This window comes from Semicossyphus pulcher, unplaced genomic scaffold, assembly GCF_022749685.1.
Source record: "Semicossyphus pulcher isolate SPU_LCO1_2020_fin unplaced genomic scaffold, fSemPul1.0.p SCAF_15, whole genome shotgun sequence".
In the NCBI taxonomy this organism is placed as follows: domain Eukaryota; kingdom Metazoa; phylum Chordata; class Actinopteri; order Labriformes; family Labridae; genus Semicossyphus; species Semicossyphus pulcher.
Window position 1 is genome coordinate 24,862,261 of NW_027211659.1, and position 17,682 is coordinate 24,879,942.

The 17,682-nt window shown below is 40.6% G+C and overlaps 1 protein-coding gene across 1 annotated transcript; it reads right to left on the reverse strand.

Moving 5' to 3' along the window:
- Positions 1–39: 39 nt before the first annotated feature.
- plcd4b (phospholipase C, delta 4b) lies at positions 40–17,042 on the reverse strand. Its single transcript, XM_069662714.1, has 16 exons — positions 17,001–17,042; positions 13,966–14,010; positions 13,667–13,825; positions 11,681–11,909; positions 11,396–11,525; positions 11,049–11,280; positions 9,334–9,535; positions 9,099–9,243; positions 8,339–8,491; positions 5,929–6,099; positions 5,024–5,180; positions 4,804–4,920; positions 3,021–3,199; positions 2,759–2,891; positions 1,398–1,547; positions 40–1,171 (listed from the first exon to the last, which is right to left on the reverse strand). The coding sequence occupies exons 2-16, from the start codon at positions 13,982–13,984 to the stop codon at positions 1,080–1,082; spliced, it is 2,268 nt and encodes a 755-aa protein (XP_069518815.1). The 5' UTR covers positions 13,985–14,010; positions 17,001–17,042; the 3' UTR covers positions 40–1,079.
- Positions 17,043–17,682: the final 640 nt, after the last annotated feature.

Here is a 17,682-nt window from a genome sequence, read left to right on the forward strand (position 1 = left end):
TCAATAAAGCTTTGAAATTGAACTTGAAAGAGTCAAACATGTTTGTCAATGACTGAATTTTACTCCCATAGTCATGAACCACTCAGAAAATGCACTACAGGTATTTACAGGCCCATATGTACATACATTTACATTATACACATCCATGTGGAATTTGTACATTAGTAAATAGAAATAACTCAAGCAGGCACTTAACTGTAGATTAAATAACGTGATGCAAAGCTGTAGTACTTTATAATACTGTGTTAATAATACTGGTATTTGGCATTTGTTTCACATACTGTTATTAAAACTTTGGACCATAAACATAAAAGTTCTTTACTAGGTGCTGTTACTTCAGGATACACAGCACAATAAAAGGCAAACTGGTATATTGAGGCATCTACACATGCAGCCATCATTCATGTTCCTTAATTCATAAAGCTCATGGGCAGTATTTCTATAAAAAGTTAAGAGGATTTCATACATTTTTACGGAGGCCTGATGAGCAACTTTGGAGAAAAATATTATAATATAATATTTCTTGTTTCCCATTTTTTGTAGTGTTTTCTCTCCTGTGTTACCTGCATAAGCTTTCTAAGTTCCTTTCAGTTTTTTGGTCCATGAAAGATGCTGGAAAAGGCACATTTCTCTTAGTTTTGATTGTTGACAAATGAATGTTGGCTACACAGTTTTACACACCTGTTTCACAGAAAGAAAAATAAGGAACTTGTCAAGATTATTCTGGCAAAAACTCTCTTTAATCACCTGATCTTAAGTCTGAAACACAGGAGAAAACTATTTAGATCTGTCTTAAAAAATGGATCTCACTTGCCCCTCAGGGCCTCCGTACATTTGACATAAAAACCAAAATATGAACAAGCAGACCTCTTCCCCTGAAGTGGATTACTTCTTATTGCACTACACCAACTCCGTTGAAATACCCCTGTTTCTTACTGTTTTGTTCTGCTGATTGCTTTTTTAAGTAAGTAAAAAATCTTAAATATTCTCATGTTGTTGCAATAAAAGTATTAATGCATGCTACTCTCATCCATCATCAGACAGGTCTTGTGATCTTCATATCCTCAGATTTGACTTCCTCACGTGAGCTCTGTGATGCTGATGTTGGCAAAGAGGGAGGAGGGAGGGATCGCTGTTCCATCTTTAGAGAGCAGATTTATGTGACGGTATCCTGGGAAAGGAAAGACATTTAGAAGCACGAGTTAGAAAATATTTCAAACAGAGATGTACTGAGTAAGAACTGAACTTCTTCATGTACATGTTAAATAAATAGAGCAGTGAGGGGACGCCGGATTAAGTCAATGATAAAATCGTGCCTTGACTCCCATCCTCGGCCCTTTCCACTGTCCTCTAACTTTCAATAAAGGCATAAAAAGCCAAAAAAAGACTTTGCTCACCTGGTTGGATGCATGTAAACGGTAGAGTGAACTGTCCGATGAAGTCGTTCCTGGAGGCCTTATCGTAGTCCTCCACCTCAAAGCGGACCAGTGCAAGCTCAGGGGTGTGTATGACAAAGTTTAAAGTTTCATTCCACACGGGGTTAAAACCTGCAGGTAGAGGGCAGCAGAGGAGTGAGGAAGACAAACTGACATGTGACCTCTTCATTTCCTTATGGGATTTTTTGTGCCCACTTGTTTACTTTGTTTTTACAAATCCCAGCCCTCATGGAAACCATCTGTCTAAATATAATACACATATTATCTGTATTAAAGGGTAGAATACAGCCCACAAGTTACAGCATAATTACTCTTGAGTTACCATATAATGTTTTATACTAACTGTGTACTAGTACAGTACATACAACACAGAGATGTAGGTACTAGGGAACAAGTTATGAAGTAAAATGGACTGTACTTAAACAGTACTTTTACACTACATGTCACATTCACCCACACACACATTCACACACTGATGTCAAAGGCCGAAGTGCCAATCTCCAATCATTACTAATCCTATTCACACACCGATGGCTCTGCCTTCTTGAGCAATTTGGGGTTCAGTGTCTTGCCCAAGGACACTTTGACATTTGACTGTAGCAGATCGAACCCCCAACCTTTCGATTGACAGATGACCGACTCTACCACTGAGCCACAGCCACTCCAAAAGTAGGTAACAATGCAGGATTTTACAAGAGTTAATACATAACTTGAACGTTTTCTATTATGATAGTGTATGTACGTAATTTAGACATTAATCTGGACACTTAAGAGATAGCTAACAGTGCTTATGATCACACCCTGCATACATTGTAGTTACCCTTTAACTATTACTACTAATAAACACGTTATGGTTATGGATGAACAATGATTTTTTTGGTAGCTTTATAATTTTACTGAATAATAAAGTGTGTCAGTGCTTGTTAATTAATTCAACCATAAATAATTCCCCCTTTTTAGGAGGGTCAAGAAATGTTGTTTGCATGTTTGTTAATAATACAGTCATTTTGAAATAAAATATAAGATTAGAGATGCAGAAGTCTCGACTCCATCTCCCCAGAAACATCCAGACTCTTGCTCAGTTTATGCACATAATATACCCTGTTATATTAGAATAGGTAGTTTATACAGTAGTTAAATAAAAAGTATTGAATTGTTTCCAACCTTTCCCATTATTGCATATCTTTTTCCCCGTTGTATTGTTACATACTTTACTGGCACACTGTGCATAGAATACAACCGCACCTCTGTAGTAATTATGCTAAACATTAAGTGCTGTAATCTAAAGCTTTCCCTATAAAACAACCTGAACACACTCTCACCATTATTGTTGATGTGACTGGTCTCCTCCTTAGCCTGGTCCTGTGGCACACCATAGATCTCCACTCTGACCAGGGGGTCCACAATAGAGCCCTCTTTCTGGTTCACCTTAGGCAGCTGCTGCCCACTGATCACCTGACAGACACACAAACACATATATTAGATACAAAAACCACTGTAATCTATTTGCGCAGAAGAACTTTAATTGTTATTCGGTGCTTCCCATTGCAGACAAACAAACTAAACTTTGCTATAGTTTTGAACCTGTATGGATAAGCGCAGTGGTTTGTGGCCTTGCCGCTCCTCTGGTTTCTCTGGACTGAACTGAGTGTTTGCGTCTCTCATGAAGTCGGGCTTGAGGACGAAACCGCAGCAGCCGTTCTGCCGGAACAGCCCATCATTCAGATCCATTTCCAGACCGGCTTTCTGGAAGTTCAGAGCCACTTTGGGAAAGAGGAAGAGAAGGGAGGTAATGCAATTAACTGTCAGCTGTACCACATGATTTCCCAGAGTCTGCTATCTATCCAGCTGTCAGAGTTCATGTGAGTCCAGCAGAAGACCGTCTTTCATCCAGAACAGGCAGCATCCTTTTGTGCCTATATGACAGGAAGCATCTGTGCTGTCCGACTCCTCCAGCTGCGGGGGCGATGTTCTGTGTCTGACCCTTAACCCTAACATCCCTGTCGGACGGGGTAGGAATGGCACAAAGAGATGTACTCCTCCATGTTGCATCTCGCTAGACTTTTCGTCCGTCTGGAATAGTTACATGAGCTGCAAACCATTTAATGTTCCTGGTTTAGTTTTTACGTTGTGTTTTGGCATCGTCCAGTTGATCTGGAGCTATTTATAGTACTATGTTTTTACTATTCTTTTAATTATATTTCATATTTTCATCTGTCTGTAAATATTTGCATTATACTTTGTTTGAAGTACTATATATGTGGATATATAAGTTCAAATTTTAATCTACTTTTAATTCTATCTCTGGTGTTTCCTCACTGTAAATTGATACAATTTATGACAGCATTTCCTGTTAAGTTATTTATACAATTATCCAATGCTTTGAGTGTAGATTTGAGGAGGAGAGGGTGTATTGTGTGAAGCAACTTGTGTTTCATTTCTTTTATTAGTGCCACACACACCAAAAAAAAGCTCATTAATTTATCTCACTATCAGAGTCTACTTTAAACTATTAAATAAAGGCAAGATGACACAAAGATTATCTTTATTTTACTTCTGTATGTGCGTCTGTGTAGGATGAAAAGATTCTGTAACAAGTTGAGCTTTCAAAACTTGTGCAGATTTAAAAACACATCAGATCCTCTATTTATACTTTCTTGCTCTGCATGGGAAAGACACACAGTTTTCATTTAGCAGCGGAAACTATTTGTAGGCAAACAATTGCTAATTTCATTTGGCAAATCCAATTGGGCCACATGGCTGAATATACAGCCCTGATCCTCTCTACATTCCTACCCAGGATCCTTAGAAGTGGTCTTCAAGTGACACGGGGCATTAATTAATTAGTTTAGAAGAAGCAGAATTATATCTGTCTGGTAGCCACATGTGGCTGAAATATTCAGTGCACATCATGTTTTCAGCACAACACAAGTCAAACCAAGTGTTGTGTCGGGAAGATAGAAGTAAGTCAGTCTATAATGACGTCAAACTAAATGCTGCACGAGTTCATGGTCCCTGTTAGTTTGAATGGCCTGGATTTTTCTAAACTTACACTTAGATCAAACTTCAAAACCAACATGATTATATATATACACTAGCCTATGTGTCGAAGACGCCACAGATGATGATTAACAGCAAAAACTGCTTCCATGTCATAGATAGATACACAGTGTACCACGCCCTTTAAACCCAGTAAAAGTAAAAAAAAACATGGTATACCATTTCAAACTAACTTGGTTTTCATTATGCCTAATTTTAGGGGGCACTGCAGCCCTTTCTGTGGACATCAGAAGACTGGAGACAGAAGATTTCAGTGATTTAGGAGGATACGTTTGTTTTAACCAGCAGAGGGCGACCTCCCTCTCACCTATCTGACAGCCTACGTTCCACATGTCCTGTGGGTTGTAGTTGGAGGAGTCCGTCCTGAGGCCGCTGGGGTAGATCCTGCTCAGCTGCCTCGAATTGTGCTGCACAAAATCCGTCCCTGTAGAGATGTTTAAAGAGATGAAAGACAATGTATTTATGTATCACAAACATAGAAATGATATATCTATCACTTAGATACAGTTTTCTCATGTCCGTAGTACCTGCGTCCTTAGCGAGCTTCTTGGCCTTGGATTCAGAGAATGAGGACATCTCGTAGCATTTAGCGTGTAAACGAGAATCTTCAAAGCCATGAAAGTGAACACTTTTGCAGTAAACCACCAAGTTTGACAGCTCCCTGGACAGTTTGGACTTGGACTTCTGGAAAGGGAAGAATGTAATATCAGAGAAATGGGACTAGATAGAAGCTAATTCCTTACAGTATCTACACTTTTCCGTGCTTACCTTTCATAATATATAAACTTCTTTATCCTGTATCAATTGCATGTACAGACTCATGTAATAGTTAGGAAACTGCATTTTATTGTGCATACTTTTTTGTCTTTTGTCCATAAGTGAAATTGCCTAATCGAAGGTTTAAAGCAGCTTAGAATTCTGGATAAGATGATTAGAATTCCTTCTCCCCGCCTCATCCCCTCTAATGAAATTGTTGCAGCCACAAGTGCTTAATAATAATCCCTCCCTTCCCAGCAGAGACTTGCTGTAGCTGCACTTAGTCATTCACTTACAAAGAAAAGCGTACAAGTCAACACATCTTAAGCAATAATATGTTCTTGGTTAAGCAGCCCGTTTAAATACGATGCTAAATTACAAACAAAATGTTTTTGTAGCACAGTGGTTTCTGTTTTCTTTCTCATTCCACTATCTCTCTTCTTTGTCTCATATCTGTTTTCTTTAAATGTCCTGTTTCCTGTTTCATTCCACTATCTCCCTCTTTTAACTCCAGTCTCGCCTCGCTGACTTTTAAGTCCCAGCCCAGTTTCCTGTCTCTCTGTACTATCTAACTCCATTCTCCCCTCTGTCCCTTTGATGTTTCTGTCTTACGTCTTTCCTCACTTCCACTGCAAGGAGAACGTATTTTCTAAAAGAAGCATTGTGCAAAATCAACCTTTGCATTGTGGTTCACAGACCCAGCAGGTGGGTCTTCTGTAGACAGAGTCTCTGCATCGCTGTTAGCCATCTCTTCATCATCGCTAACTTCATCTGTCAGGGTTCCATCCATATTGCCTTCTGGACCACTAATCTTCTTGGCTTTCAGCAATATTTTCCCCTTAAGTTCCTGTAATGAACACCAACACACACTGGCAGTGAGAGCAGTTTGTTTACAAGTTCTAACTGAGGGTTGAAATGCAAGCTAGACACTGGAAGTAATCGATAGGACTTTCAAACATCCCATTTTTGAATACTTGTTGTCTTCTGACTACTCATTAGTCCATCTTCCTGCACTTTGCTGTCTCCTAACTAAATGCAGCAATGTAACACTGTTTAATAGGCATCCTCAATGGAATACCTCATAGCATTTATCTGCCATTACTTCAAGTTAGCATTGATTGTCCTAAGTGCTCTAATGGAGAAAGAGTGTGGAAGTTATACTATTGCTCTTAGGTTTAGTGGAAGATGATAACGAGGCTAACATAAACCATTAAACTTTAAAATATCTTTGAATTGTTAATGATACCTGAGTTTCCTCCTGACTGGGCACGGTATGGTCTGCAGACATTTCATTCCCTCAAGTTCATCGCTAACTCAAGGCAGATTGTCAGTGCTAGGTTACATTAATATGAGACAAAATGTAACTTTGTCTTTAATAATTTATCTGTTAGTAAAGCTTTTTTACTTCCAAACAACAGAATGTATAAACCATACTATAATAATGTATTTCAGTTTGAAACAAGACAGCCTTGCTATTAACTCTGTGTGGTTCTGTCTAGGCTAAGAGGTGCTTGAGCTAAATGCTAACGTCAGTATGCTATCATGCTCACAGACAAGATAAATCTCCCATGCTACAGCCCGGTGCTCAAGTTCTACCAAGCATTTTCTTTTAAATTAGGGCACAAAGTCTACACTAAATGATAAAATGAAGCTGGTTAGTTTGATACTAAAGCTGTGTCAGATTTTTGTTGCACCACAGTGACATGAGGTTCATCTTAGCTACTCTGGCGCAAAGTCCATACTGACTGAAATATTGTTGCAGAAAAATATGTTTTGACAATTTATGTGGCCACTATTGTGCTGTTTCTTTTGCACAATTGTCTTTAAACATTTCACTATGTAATTGTGAAGAAGCTAAGGGCTAAAAACAGCTAACATTAATCACCAACATTATCTAAAATAATAATCTAGAAGATTGTCATTTAAATTAATGTCTGTTAAGTCACTATCTCCCACCGAATGAGGTAACACAATGGTGATTGAGCCTATGGCCCACTGATGAAAGCCTTTGCATTTGCAGAATTACAGACACTTGCTGTGTTCGAAATGCCATGCTATACTAGCAGTACGTACTGATTGACAAAAGCAAAATGTGCAGTATGCAGAAAATACCCGGATGTCATACTGATTCGGAGAAAATCTCCAGTATGCATCGGACGAGTCCACCTCGTCTACTGTATCCCACAATGCAAAGCACTGGAACGTCACAGCGGCAGTTGAAATGACGGACAGCGGCAGCATTCCAGCAGAAGGGGGCGCTGCAGCTAAAGAAGCGGCAGTTATTGTTTACTTCCGCCTGCCATAGCATTCTGCGAAATGAATTTGAAAAGCTCCTCCAAACTACATACTACCACCGAACGCAGTGTGCAGTATATAGTACGTATTATATAGTACGTATTATATAGTATGTAGTATGGCATTCGAACGGTGTCTAGTGCAACTTTCACGGAAAAAAATCACAAGCGGTGCCCAGTTAGTGACACATTTTCCATCAGCCAGCAGTGGTTGGTCTGCCAGAGAGGGTAGGCGGAGCTAAGCGGCTGCTTTTCCGCTCTCTGCAAGTGTTGAGAGTAAACAGTAATCTACTATGGCTGAACATACAAAGAAAAGGTCGATGACTACAGATACAACTTCAAAATCAGATATTTGTTGAGCTCCTCACAATTATGAAATCATTTTTCTTTTCTTAATTATGAGAAATGACAGAAAATTACAAATAAATTATTTTAATTAAAGCCCTGAAGTAACGTACAACAGTCAAAACATATTGACCTGTTGTTTAAATGATTAAGCCACGACAATTAAGGCTTTTTTTTATATCCTTCTTTACCTGTAACATTTTCATATTTGAAGTGCCTGGATTGTCTATTTTTTGTACAGCTTCCTTTTTTTGTTGATTTGCTTGCAAGGCAACTTGTGAATATGCCAATTTTAAAGAAGAAACAGTCAAATAAAACTGCCACAAATCAAAAAATTGGACCATTTATGTTCCTTTGTACAACCAACATTTAAAATCAAAAAGGAAAAATGCATCCCAGTGTGCCTGGCTCCATGAGGTGCAAAAAAACACACAAGCAGATTCTTACCTGTGGAGAAGGGAGCTGTTCAGGTTCCTGTCCATCCAGCAGGGAGGTCAGTAATGTGTCGCCCAAGATTTGACTGAGGTGCTGCGCCATGACTGTCTGCTGCTCCACACCACAGTGATTCTCAAGGGACAGGATGACGGGGAAGTCCGATACCTATCAACCAGGAGAGAGAAGAAACTTATTATACTACATCATTATATATTTTCTCCAGAAAAGTCAGAGTTGAAGTATTTGGACAGAATTATATTTAGTTTCCATAAAGCAAACTTTTCCACAATCCTCCAAAATAGTATCTTCACATCTTCCTAGAGTTGAGTAGGAAAGTTTGAGTATGTTAACATAGAGGCATGGAGACACATGAGAAGTTCCTGGTTGTTTTCCATGTATGTGAGTCAGCGAGGGTACATTTCATTCCAGGGGCAGGGAAGGTTACCAACTGCTCCATCTGGGTTTCACACTTTTCTGGGCACACAGTCACAGAAGGGGAATTTATAACTGCTCTAAATGGCTGGTTTGCTTTGTATCAAAAACACATTTGCTTCGATTGAAAATACAATTGAAACGGATAATAAAGGACTAAAAAAACAGATGAGTTCTGAGGGGAAAAAAGAAATCTCAAGGCTGATGCTGCAAAATTGTTGAAATGTAACGTAATGATGTCGGTGGCACACGGTCCCTGTCCAACCGACCACTAGTATAATCTGTTTTCTGTGTATTTTCAGTGAAAAAACCTTTATAAGAAGATAATGCTAGTGCTCACCTTGAAGGCGTATTCTTTTAATGTTGAAACAACGTCTCTAAACAGAATCTTGGACGTCAAAGTGTGACCATGATACACGATAGGTTCCCCATCACTGCCATCCCAGCAGTCCACCTCTACACAACGGCAGCCTCTCTTCAGGGCCCTATATGCAAACACAAATATAAATTGAAGTCATCAATATTCAGGTACTTATATTCATTGTTTTGCATGTGGTGTGTGCAGCAGCCCTCACTGGATGTATGCCTCCAGGCTGCTCTGCCCTCTGAGCTGGTCCTCCATGAGGTAGGTGTTGTGTGAGGAGGAGATGAAGTAGTGGCTGAGCGGCTGGCTCATGTCCTGGTGAAGAACCCGCAGCTCAGGCTTAAATATGGAGCCCTCCTGTGAGCACAGGTACATCTGGAAGCCATCGAAGGACATGGCGCCTTGCTTCTTCGCTGCACAGAAGGTATGAAACAGATGGTGTTTGCACAAGAGCGCAGTCCAAATATGTCAAACGGTAGACTGTGACTTTAAATAAAAGGTCTTTGCTGTGCTGCTGGAGTTTAAGAAGATGAGTAGACTACAAATAAAGAAAACCACACATTAAATTGCAAGTGTTCAATCAGATCAGGTTTCAAGGCCGTGCTAGCAGTGTGGCTCCAGGGACGGCAATGAAAGTCTGTTAATTAATTGGTTTGTTGGTCAGTCCACTACTTTTGTCTAATATCTCAACAGTTTTTGCATGGATTACTAAGAAACTTTGTGAAGACGTTCATGATCCCCGGAGAATAAATCATAAAGACTTTGGTAATCCCCTGACTTTTCCTCTAGTATAACCATGACATTGAAATCACTGGTTTTGCCTATGGATTTTCAAGTGCCCTCAAGCTACCTTCTAATCCCTTGTTAGTCCCCTGAGCAAAACTAAGATTCTATCAGCTTCAGTTATGATAGAAAGTGATTAGTGCTAATTAGCAAATGTGGCTAAATGCTAATCTGTAATTGTGAAACTGGTAAATGTTACCAGTTAAACATCAGTGTATTAGCATTGTTACTTTTAGCCTACTGGCATTAGTATTGAGCTTAAGTTTGAGAGTCTGTAGACTCTTGATTGTCCTCTATTTCATTGGATTTTTTATTTGCAATGTAGCCTGAAGTCTAGCCAAAATCTTACCTAACAATGTTTAATCAGTAGTAAATGCATACTACCTTAAAAACCCAAACACACCTCACATAATAATGTAATGTTGAACCTTAAAGAAGGGGTATACAGGGAAGACATATATATATGATGTTACTATGTTGGATGTCCAGACTAAACATGGGCTAAGTTTCAAATCTGTAGGTAAAAGTATGTTGGAGTAATCCCCAGGCGTCTCAGCTCAGTCTGCATGCTGCTGTGAACGCCAGTTTTACACAGTTTTTTTGCACTTTGTGACTTCCCAAAGTGCAGCCTCAGCAGGCTTCGGAGAGCTGGCCAATCAGAAGAAAGTGGGCTTGTAGCGACAGGGTTTCTTAAAGGGACAGAGCTGACTGAGTTGTTTCAGGCAGAGGCTGTATAAGGGCCTGCACAGAGCGCCAGTGTGAGAAATTTTGTTTTTTTAACTGTAAATTATGCTAAGTACTCCACAGGTATGTCAGAGTGAAATATGAACCTTGAAATTTGCATAGTACCCCTTTAAAATCTACAAAATACTAAAAAAACACATCTGCTTAAGCACTGCAGAACCAAAATATATTCAATAAAATGTGGCCATTAGCTACCCTTATACAATGCTATTTACGTTATCTAATCTGCATTAAATGTATAGTGTTTATATACTGATGTATGAGGTATATACCATAGATATTTTACATGAGAATAACTTTTGTCCACTCCTATTACTACATCAATCACAGAGGGGCAACTCCTCTGAGAAACGAGGAAATACATGACTATGCACTGTTGTCAGTCACAGCTCTATATACCTGATTCAGAGGGTTCGTAGCGGTCAATCAGTTCCTGGGCATGCTGGGAACTCAGCTCTCCCTCCTGCTGCTCCAGCCTCAGGAAGTTCTCCAGCTCCTCCAGCATTAACTTCTCTCCATCTCCAGAGTAGTCCTGGAAAACCTTCCACACTTCGTCCCTCTGAGTCAGCATCTTATAGAAGAGGACAAACTGCTCGATCTCCAAAGAGCCACTCTCGGACTTGTCGGCCATCTGTGGAAATACAGGGAGAGCTTTACTTTTCCATTTATTTTACTGTTTAAAAGATATTTAAAAAGCCCCCAAAAAATGAAGATAAGAAAAACTGGTCTTATCCATCCGCCCTCACCGTGAAGAGGTGCAGAGCGTGGTCCTCATTCATGTCCACGTTCATCATCTTCAGCAGTTTCCGCACCTCTTTGAAATCCATCTTGCCATCTTTGTTTTTGTCAGCTTTAAGAAACCAGTCCCACACCCACCTGAGAGGAAGCTGAGGAAAACGCCTGCTCAGTATTGTAAGTATTTTCACTGAGTTTTACAGTAATTTATGTGTATAATCACTTTATATTTTTGTAAGACTACTTAGAGCTTTCTTCAGGTTTTTCACACAGTGACCCTAAACAGTAAAGGATACTGGTCGAGCCTCTCCTTCTCATCCATGGTTTCAGCCTTGTGAATCAGCTTGCGCACTCCCTGGATCCAGGCCCGGGCCTCCTCTGCAGAATCAGCCACCAGGTCCAGGTTGCCTTGGCGACCGTGAAACACAAAGGTGAAGCAGAGGTCAGCGGGGTACTCCTCAGCGATGCTCAGCAGGACCTCCGACTGGTGGCCCTCACGCACGGCCTCCACCTCGGTTATTGAGACTGAAACAGGATCAGAGAATGAATTAAATCAATAGTTCAGCTTTGCATTTGTTAATTTGGTTTTCATTTAGTTACTCTCACAAGTGCATACAAATATCTTAGAACAAATACATGGTTGATTTATTAATTATTGTTGGTTTATAGTCAGATTTCATTCACTTCATGACATTTTTAGAACGGCTGGGTCACAAACCACTATTGTTTTGGACCTTTAAGACCTCTTTAATATTTAACTACACTACAGCCAGATGAAACTGTTAGGGTCACTTAGGGCAAACATTTTAGTTGGGTCCCTATTGACCCCTTAGATACATGACAGCTCCATTATTTATCTAGAAAACAAAGAACTATCTGACTCCAGGATTTTTTCATGCTAATAACTTTGAAGCAGACTCAGCTTTATTTAGAAATACGTACCATTCGATATACATACATTTGCATAAACTTGCTTACTCTTTAACACAGTGTTAAGTTTTTTGTTCATTCAGCATAAAATTGGATTCACAAAAACAACTACATTCTGTCTTACAGGGGGTAATGTGCCGGACAAGTCTGGCGTGTCAAAACAGCTCAAAACAACAACAACAAGCCTTTTATATAATAATATGTACACTTTTTTTACGGATTACACAAATTTGATATTTGGAAATATCTAGTGATTTTTAAATGCTCTTTTTTGCCTATGGACAAAGTCAGGCCAGCTGTTTTACCCAGTCTTTATGCAAAGCAAAGCAAACCTACAACTAGCTGTTGCATCATTTTTGTTTTACAGACTTAGCACAGTTAGCATTAGCACACAGAAGTACATAGGCTGATTTGCCAAAGCTTAAAACTATTCCTTTAAACAGTACTTAGCCTCACTAATTTAATGCTTATTTTAAGTTTTAGACTGAGGTTAAAGTTCCTGTGAGGAGTTTTTCACTGATTATGAAACAGACTGAAATTAATTCTGATGACTTTCTATGACCTACAAAAGCAAACCAGACTAACAGCAATATGATTGATTATTTCTATATCCTTATTTTTAATGCCTGAAACCTCTGGTGGGGGGTAGGTGTCAGACGAAGTGATTAACTGCACAGTGCCGTTGTTTACATTTTCCAGGGCAAAAATTTAAAATGTGCGTGTGAGCGATACATATGACACTTAAAGAAAGCAGGATGAGATTTTTCATTAAAAAACACCAAAAGTTTTTTGTGAGGAATTTTCAGTTTGTCGATTTTAGCGCTCCCTGTGGACAAAGACGTACCTATCTCTTTTCTGATCTAGTCCTGTACATGTGTAATTCATTTTTTTCTGGTATAAAATCTCCTCCTGCTTTCTTTTATGATTTAAAATATCACTTATCTTTGCCGTGAAAAATGTAAACAAAGACGTTTTCGCCCACATGCTCTCCTCGTCTGACATCTACCACCTATTGGTCTTACTTGCAGTATTAATCTGTATTAATTTCAGTCTGTTTCATAACTACCAAAAAACTCCTCACAGGACCTTTAAGCATGTACAGGACAAAATCAGCAAAGAGATAAGAATTTCGACTTTGTCCAAAGGTGGCGCCAAAATCAACACAAACTGAAAGTTCCTCACAGCAGCTTTAAAATATGGTTGGGGTGGACCCTAAGTAAAGAAAAATTCAACTTAATATACAGAACATTGGGGTTTATATATTCAGAGAGATTCTACTCTAGAAAATAAACAACAATCTGCTTGTCTGTGTCGTCAGGCATGCGAACATGTGCACATGCTTGAGTACTCACAGGTGGAGTGTCCTCTCCCTGCCCATCTGGACTTGTACCAGATCGTCAGGCCGTCCTCCAGGAGGCGGAAATGTCGCTGCTTCTTCCACGAACGGGACTTCACCTTTCGCAGAGTCGACCCGGCCATCATCACCTTGATATCAGGGTCATCTTGGATACCTGTGCAGTCAAAGGTCATGATCATGTCATATCTCCCTGACCCCTTTATGATTATGATATATCGACTTAAACAGAAATCACCTTCTTTTAGTAACCTTGAAACTGAAAAAAATATGTGTGAATATAATATATTTACTCACGTGAACCTTCAGAATCCATTTCTATCCTTGAATCATGCCAACATCCTGCCAAAAGAAGCAGATGTCAGTAAATTGCTCCAGATGTTTTTCCCCTTTGCCAGAAAACATACATTTTTTAAAAACTCTTTTCTTTTTAACTAATGTATAAACTACCTGAAAACAAACACTTACAGCTCAATATTAACCTTTAATTGTCCACAGAGGTTTGCTGAGCACATTGTCAGTAACACCATCGTCAGAATGACAGTTACGTAAATGTTCTCTTGCTGGGCACTGAGCAGATTCATTGCAACAGCAGCTTCAGTGAGTTAGCATATAGGGCACTGTAAAAGAAAGACATTACTATCTAGCTCACTTCCCAGCTGTGATGTAAAATGTTTAGCACCTTTAAAAGCACCCATACTGCCTCACATATTGAGAATCAGTTGGTAGGAAGTTCAGATAAATCCCTCTGCAAGGATGTCGTTTAACATAGGCTGTAACTTTCAAGGTTTTCTTCAACATGAGTCAGCGTTCCTCACACCATCCATCTTTACTCTTTCATTATCTGCAGCCAGTCTGAGAGGCTTGTGCATGGCAACTCCTGCACTCTATTTGCTGACTGAGAAACATCCCTCACTCAGCAGTCTGTGCTCGCCTCAGCCTGATCAAATAGAAAACAGGAGGGAATGAAAAGATTCTTTTTCAGAAGATTATAATTTGTAAACTGGGATTGTTATGAAATGAAAACTGCTTCTGTTATGTATTAAACACAAGAGTAACATATATATATTTTTCAGTCGATATCCTACAAATATGCATCTGCTGCCTGAGGGTGGGTTGGCCTTAAAGGAGCAATACTCCCCTGGAAAAAGCCTCTGTCAGTCAAAGCTGCTGTTCTCTGTAATCGATAGAAGCAATAATATGTGAAATTGGCGCCATAGCTGTGGAGAAAGTTGTACAAACAGCTCGTGGTTTTGCCCATTCTACATTCCTAGAACACCCAGCGTGCATTGCACCCCTCCCTTTGAAAGCAACGGCCCAGTGAGAGACGCTGGAGTGAAATACTACTGTTTCGCTGCAGGCAACGGCTCAGAGCGGTACAGAATCTGTGATACGACGAGAATATACCGGTGGATCGTCTAAAAATTCTTCAGGTCTGCTGGCTACATTTCAAACCTGGCGGCTTTGAAAGACACATGACATCGGAGGCGGGCATCCTAGAATAAGGAAGTGTAGTTTAGCAAGCTCCCTGGCCTCCACCAGACTACGTAAAACACGTCATCTAGTGGTTTTCCAGGCCCCATTGGAGAAGCAGATAGCGTCCTCCAAAGACACAGAGCAAAATTGCATTTTTTTTCTACCATAATGGCATTAGCTCCCCATAATAGCATGAAAGGACTGAGGTTGAAAATTGGCACACTGGACCTTTAATAAGGGAATTTTTTTTTTCACTATCAAGGTATTACATCTTTCTTCATGGGTAAAGACATGCAAGAGAGAGAGAGACCCCAGCAAAGGCAGCGGTTGGAGTGAAGTGCACAAGCGCTGGGGGGCCTGGAGCCTAGAGGCGGGGTAAACCTTGGACTGATCGCCAGTCAATCACAGAGCTGACACAGAGAGACAGACAACGTTTCCCGCTCACACTTATGAGTAATTTAGAGTCACCATGAACCTAACGAGCATGTCGTTGGACTGTGGGAGGAAGCCGGAGTACCTGGAGAGAACCCACGCATGCACAGGCCGAACATGCAAACTCCACACAGAAAGGCCCACTTCGACTGAACCGGGATTCAAACCAGGAACCTTCTAGCTGTGAGGCAACAGCACTAACCACTGCACCACTGTGCAGCCCTGCCTGGCGCTAATTGGCTGGAATAGAGTTGTGTGGTTCTGTTTGAGCCACTATATTTGTTGCACATTTATAGAGTTACGGCTGTGTGCAGAGACCAGGGTTTTATTTTTTCAGCACACACAGAACAAACATTATTTGCTCCAAAACGTGTCCCCCCCAAAGCAGAGACACAATCAGAGTAGACAAATTTACTGCAGACTTTCTGCTTATCTTTGAAAAGTAATAGACTTCTGCTATCTCTGCTGTTCACTGACAAACATGAATCAACCACTTCCACAAAGGAAAGGATTTCTAGGCTCGGTATATCTTTGCCTGACAGCTATCACTTCCTGTCATTGTCTCCTGAAACAACAAGATCTGATCTTGGGTTCTATGTGCTTCACAACCCCTCGTGCCAGCCTCCCCCTCCCTGCTGAGTTTATGAGAAATTACAAACCACAGTATGACTGACGTGACGCAAGGAATGCATTCACAGTTGCTTCATACTGAAAACACACTGACCATGAAAGAGAGAGCCTTATTTTTCCACTGAGGAGCGGTAAACTCTGTAAACCAGCGTGCCTTCACTGCAGAGCCACGTCAAAGACATTTCTATTTTCCATCCGAGTTTGTCACATTCTGCTGTTGAAGGTCCAACACGCCCTCCTTCATACTTTAGAGCTGCAATAAGGTCACATTGTGTTGTTTGTATTTTTAGGGCCATGCTCAAATGTTTTGGATTGGCGCTCTGCTCATGGGGAGATGAGTCACACAAGGCAACTTCTTCAGGGAGTTCACTGACCACAAGTACAGACACAGACACAAACAAAGACATGACTAATGGGGAATAAACAGCTCAGTCATGAGGATCAAAGGCAAACTTCTTTCTATGTTTCCTTCTGTCGTTTAAACTCTCTTTATCCATCATAGGAATTTGTAATATCCCATGTACAATGTTCTGATTTTTACCCATGATTGCTTTTTTCCTGTATACAGTTATGTGAAGAATTCAACAAACAAAGTGAGCGGGCCATTCCCATCCAATAGAATCCACATATAACTCCAAACCTCTGCAGGGAGGAGGGTTTGTTCACAGTAAATTAGAACCAGAGGCTCAAATATGAGACATAAAAGCATCACTACAGCAAAGCCTGCAGCCAATCAAACACTCCAAAAAACTACATTTTACATTTTTGCTTCAGAGGAAAAAGAAATAACTTACCAACAGCACAGATTTCAGCAGGGATATAATGATTCAGACCTTCAGAGGTGGAAGGCCTCAGATACAGAGTGGTAGGACGCTGGATGGCCGGCCCGAGATGAGGTCTAGGAAGGTGTGTATGACACTCTGGCCCTGTATGCTGACGTCCAGACTCAAGCAGAGTCCAGGGACTGTTAGCTGAGCTCAGGGCCTTAAAAGACTGGGAGTGTCTGAGAGGAAATCTGGCTCAGCCTCCTCTTCCCTCCCCTCTCTCTCTGCTCTTACTGCTGGGTCTGAGAAACCTGATTCCCTAGCCGCTGCTGCCGTACACTGGTACGCTCAGCTCACACCCCTCCTCATCCTCTTCTCCTCCTCCCCACCAGCCTTCCTTCCTTTCCTGCCACTCCCTCAGTCCACTCCGCAGATCCCTCGCTGCATCTGGTGAGGGTCACTACTCTCGGCCTGCTTCTTCTTCTTCTTGTGGATGCTCTGCACGGTGCCTCTCGTGTTTCTGTATGAGCATTGATAACAGGGAACACAATGATGGGAAGAGGTCTGCTGTGTTGGGGGAAGAAGCCAAATTATAAAACAATGAAAGGTACATATTGTGCCTGAAACAAACAAAAACGACCTCTGCAGGATTAATCAAAAGAAAACAAAGGACCTTTCCTGTAAACTGATATCTGATGATAACTGGAGATTG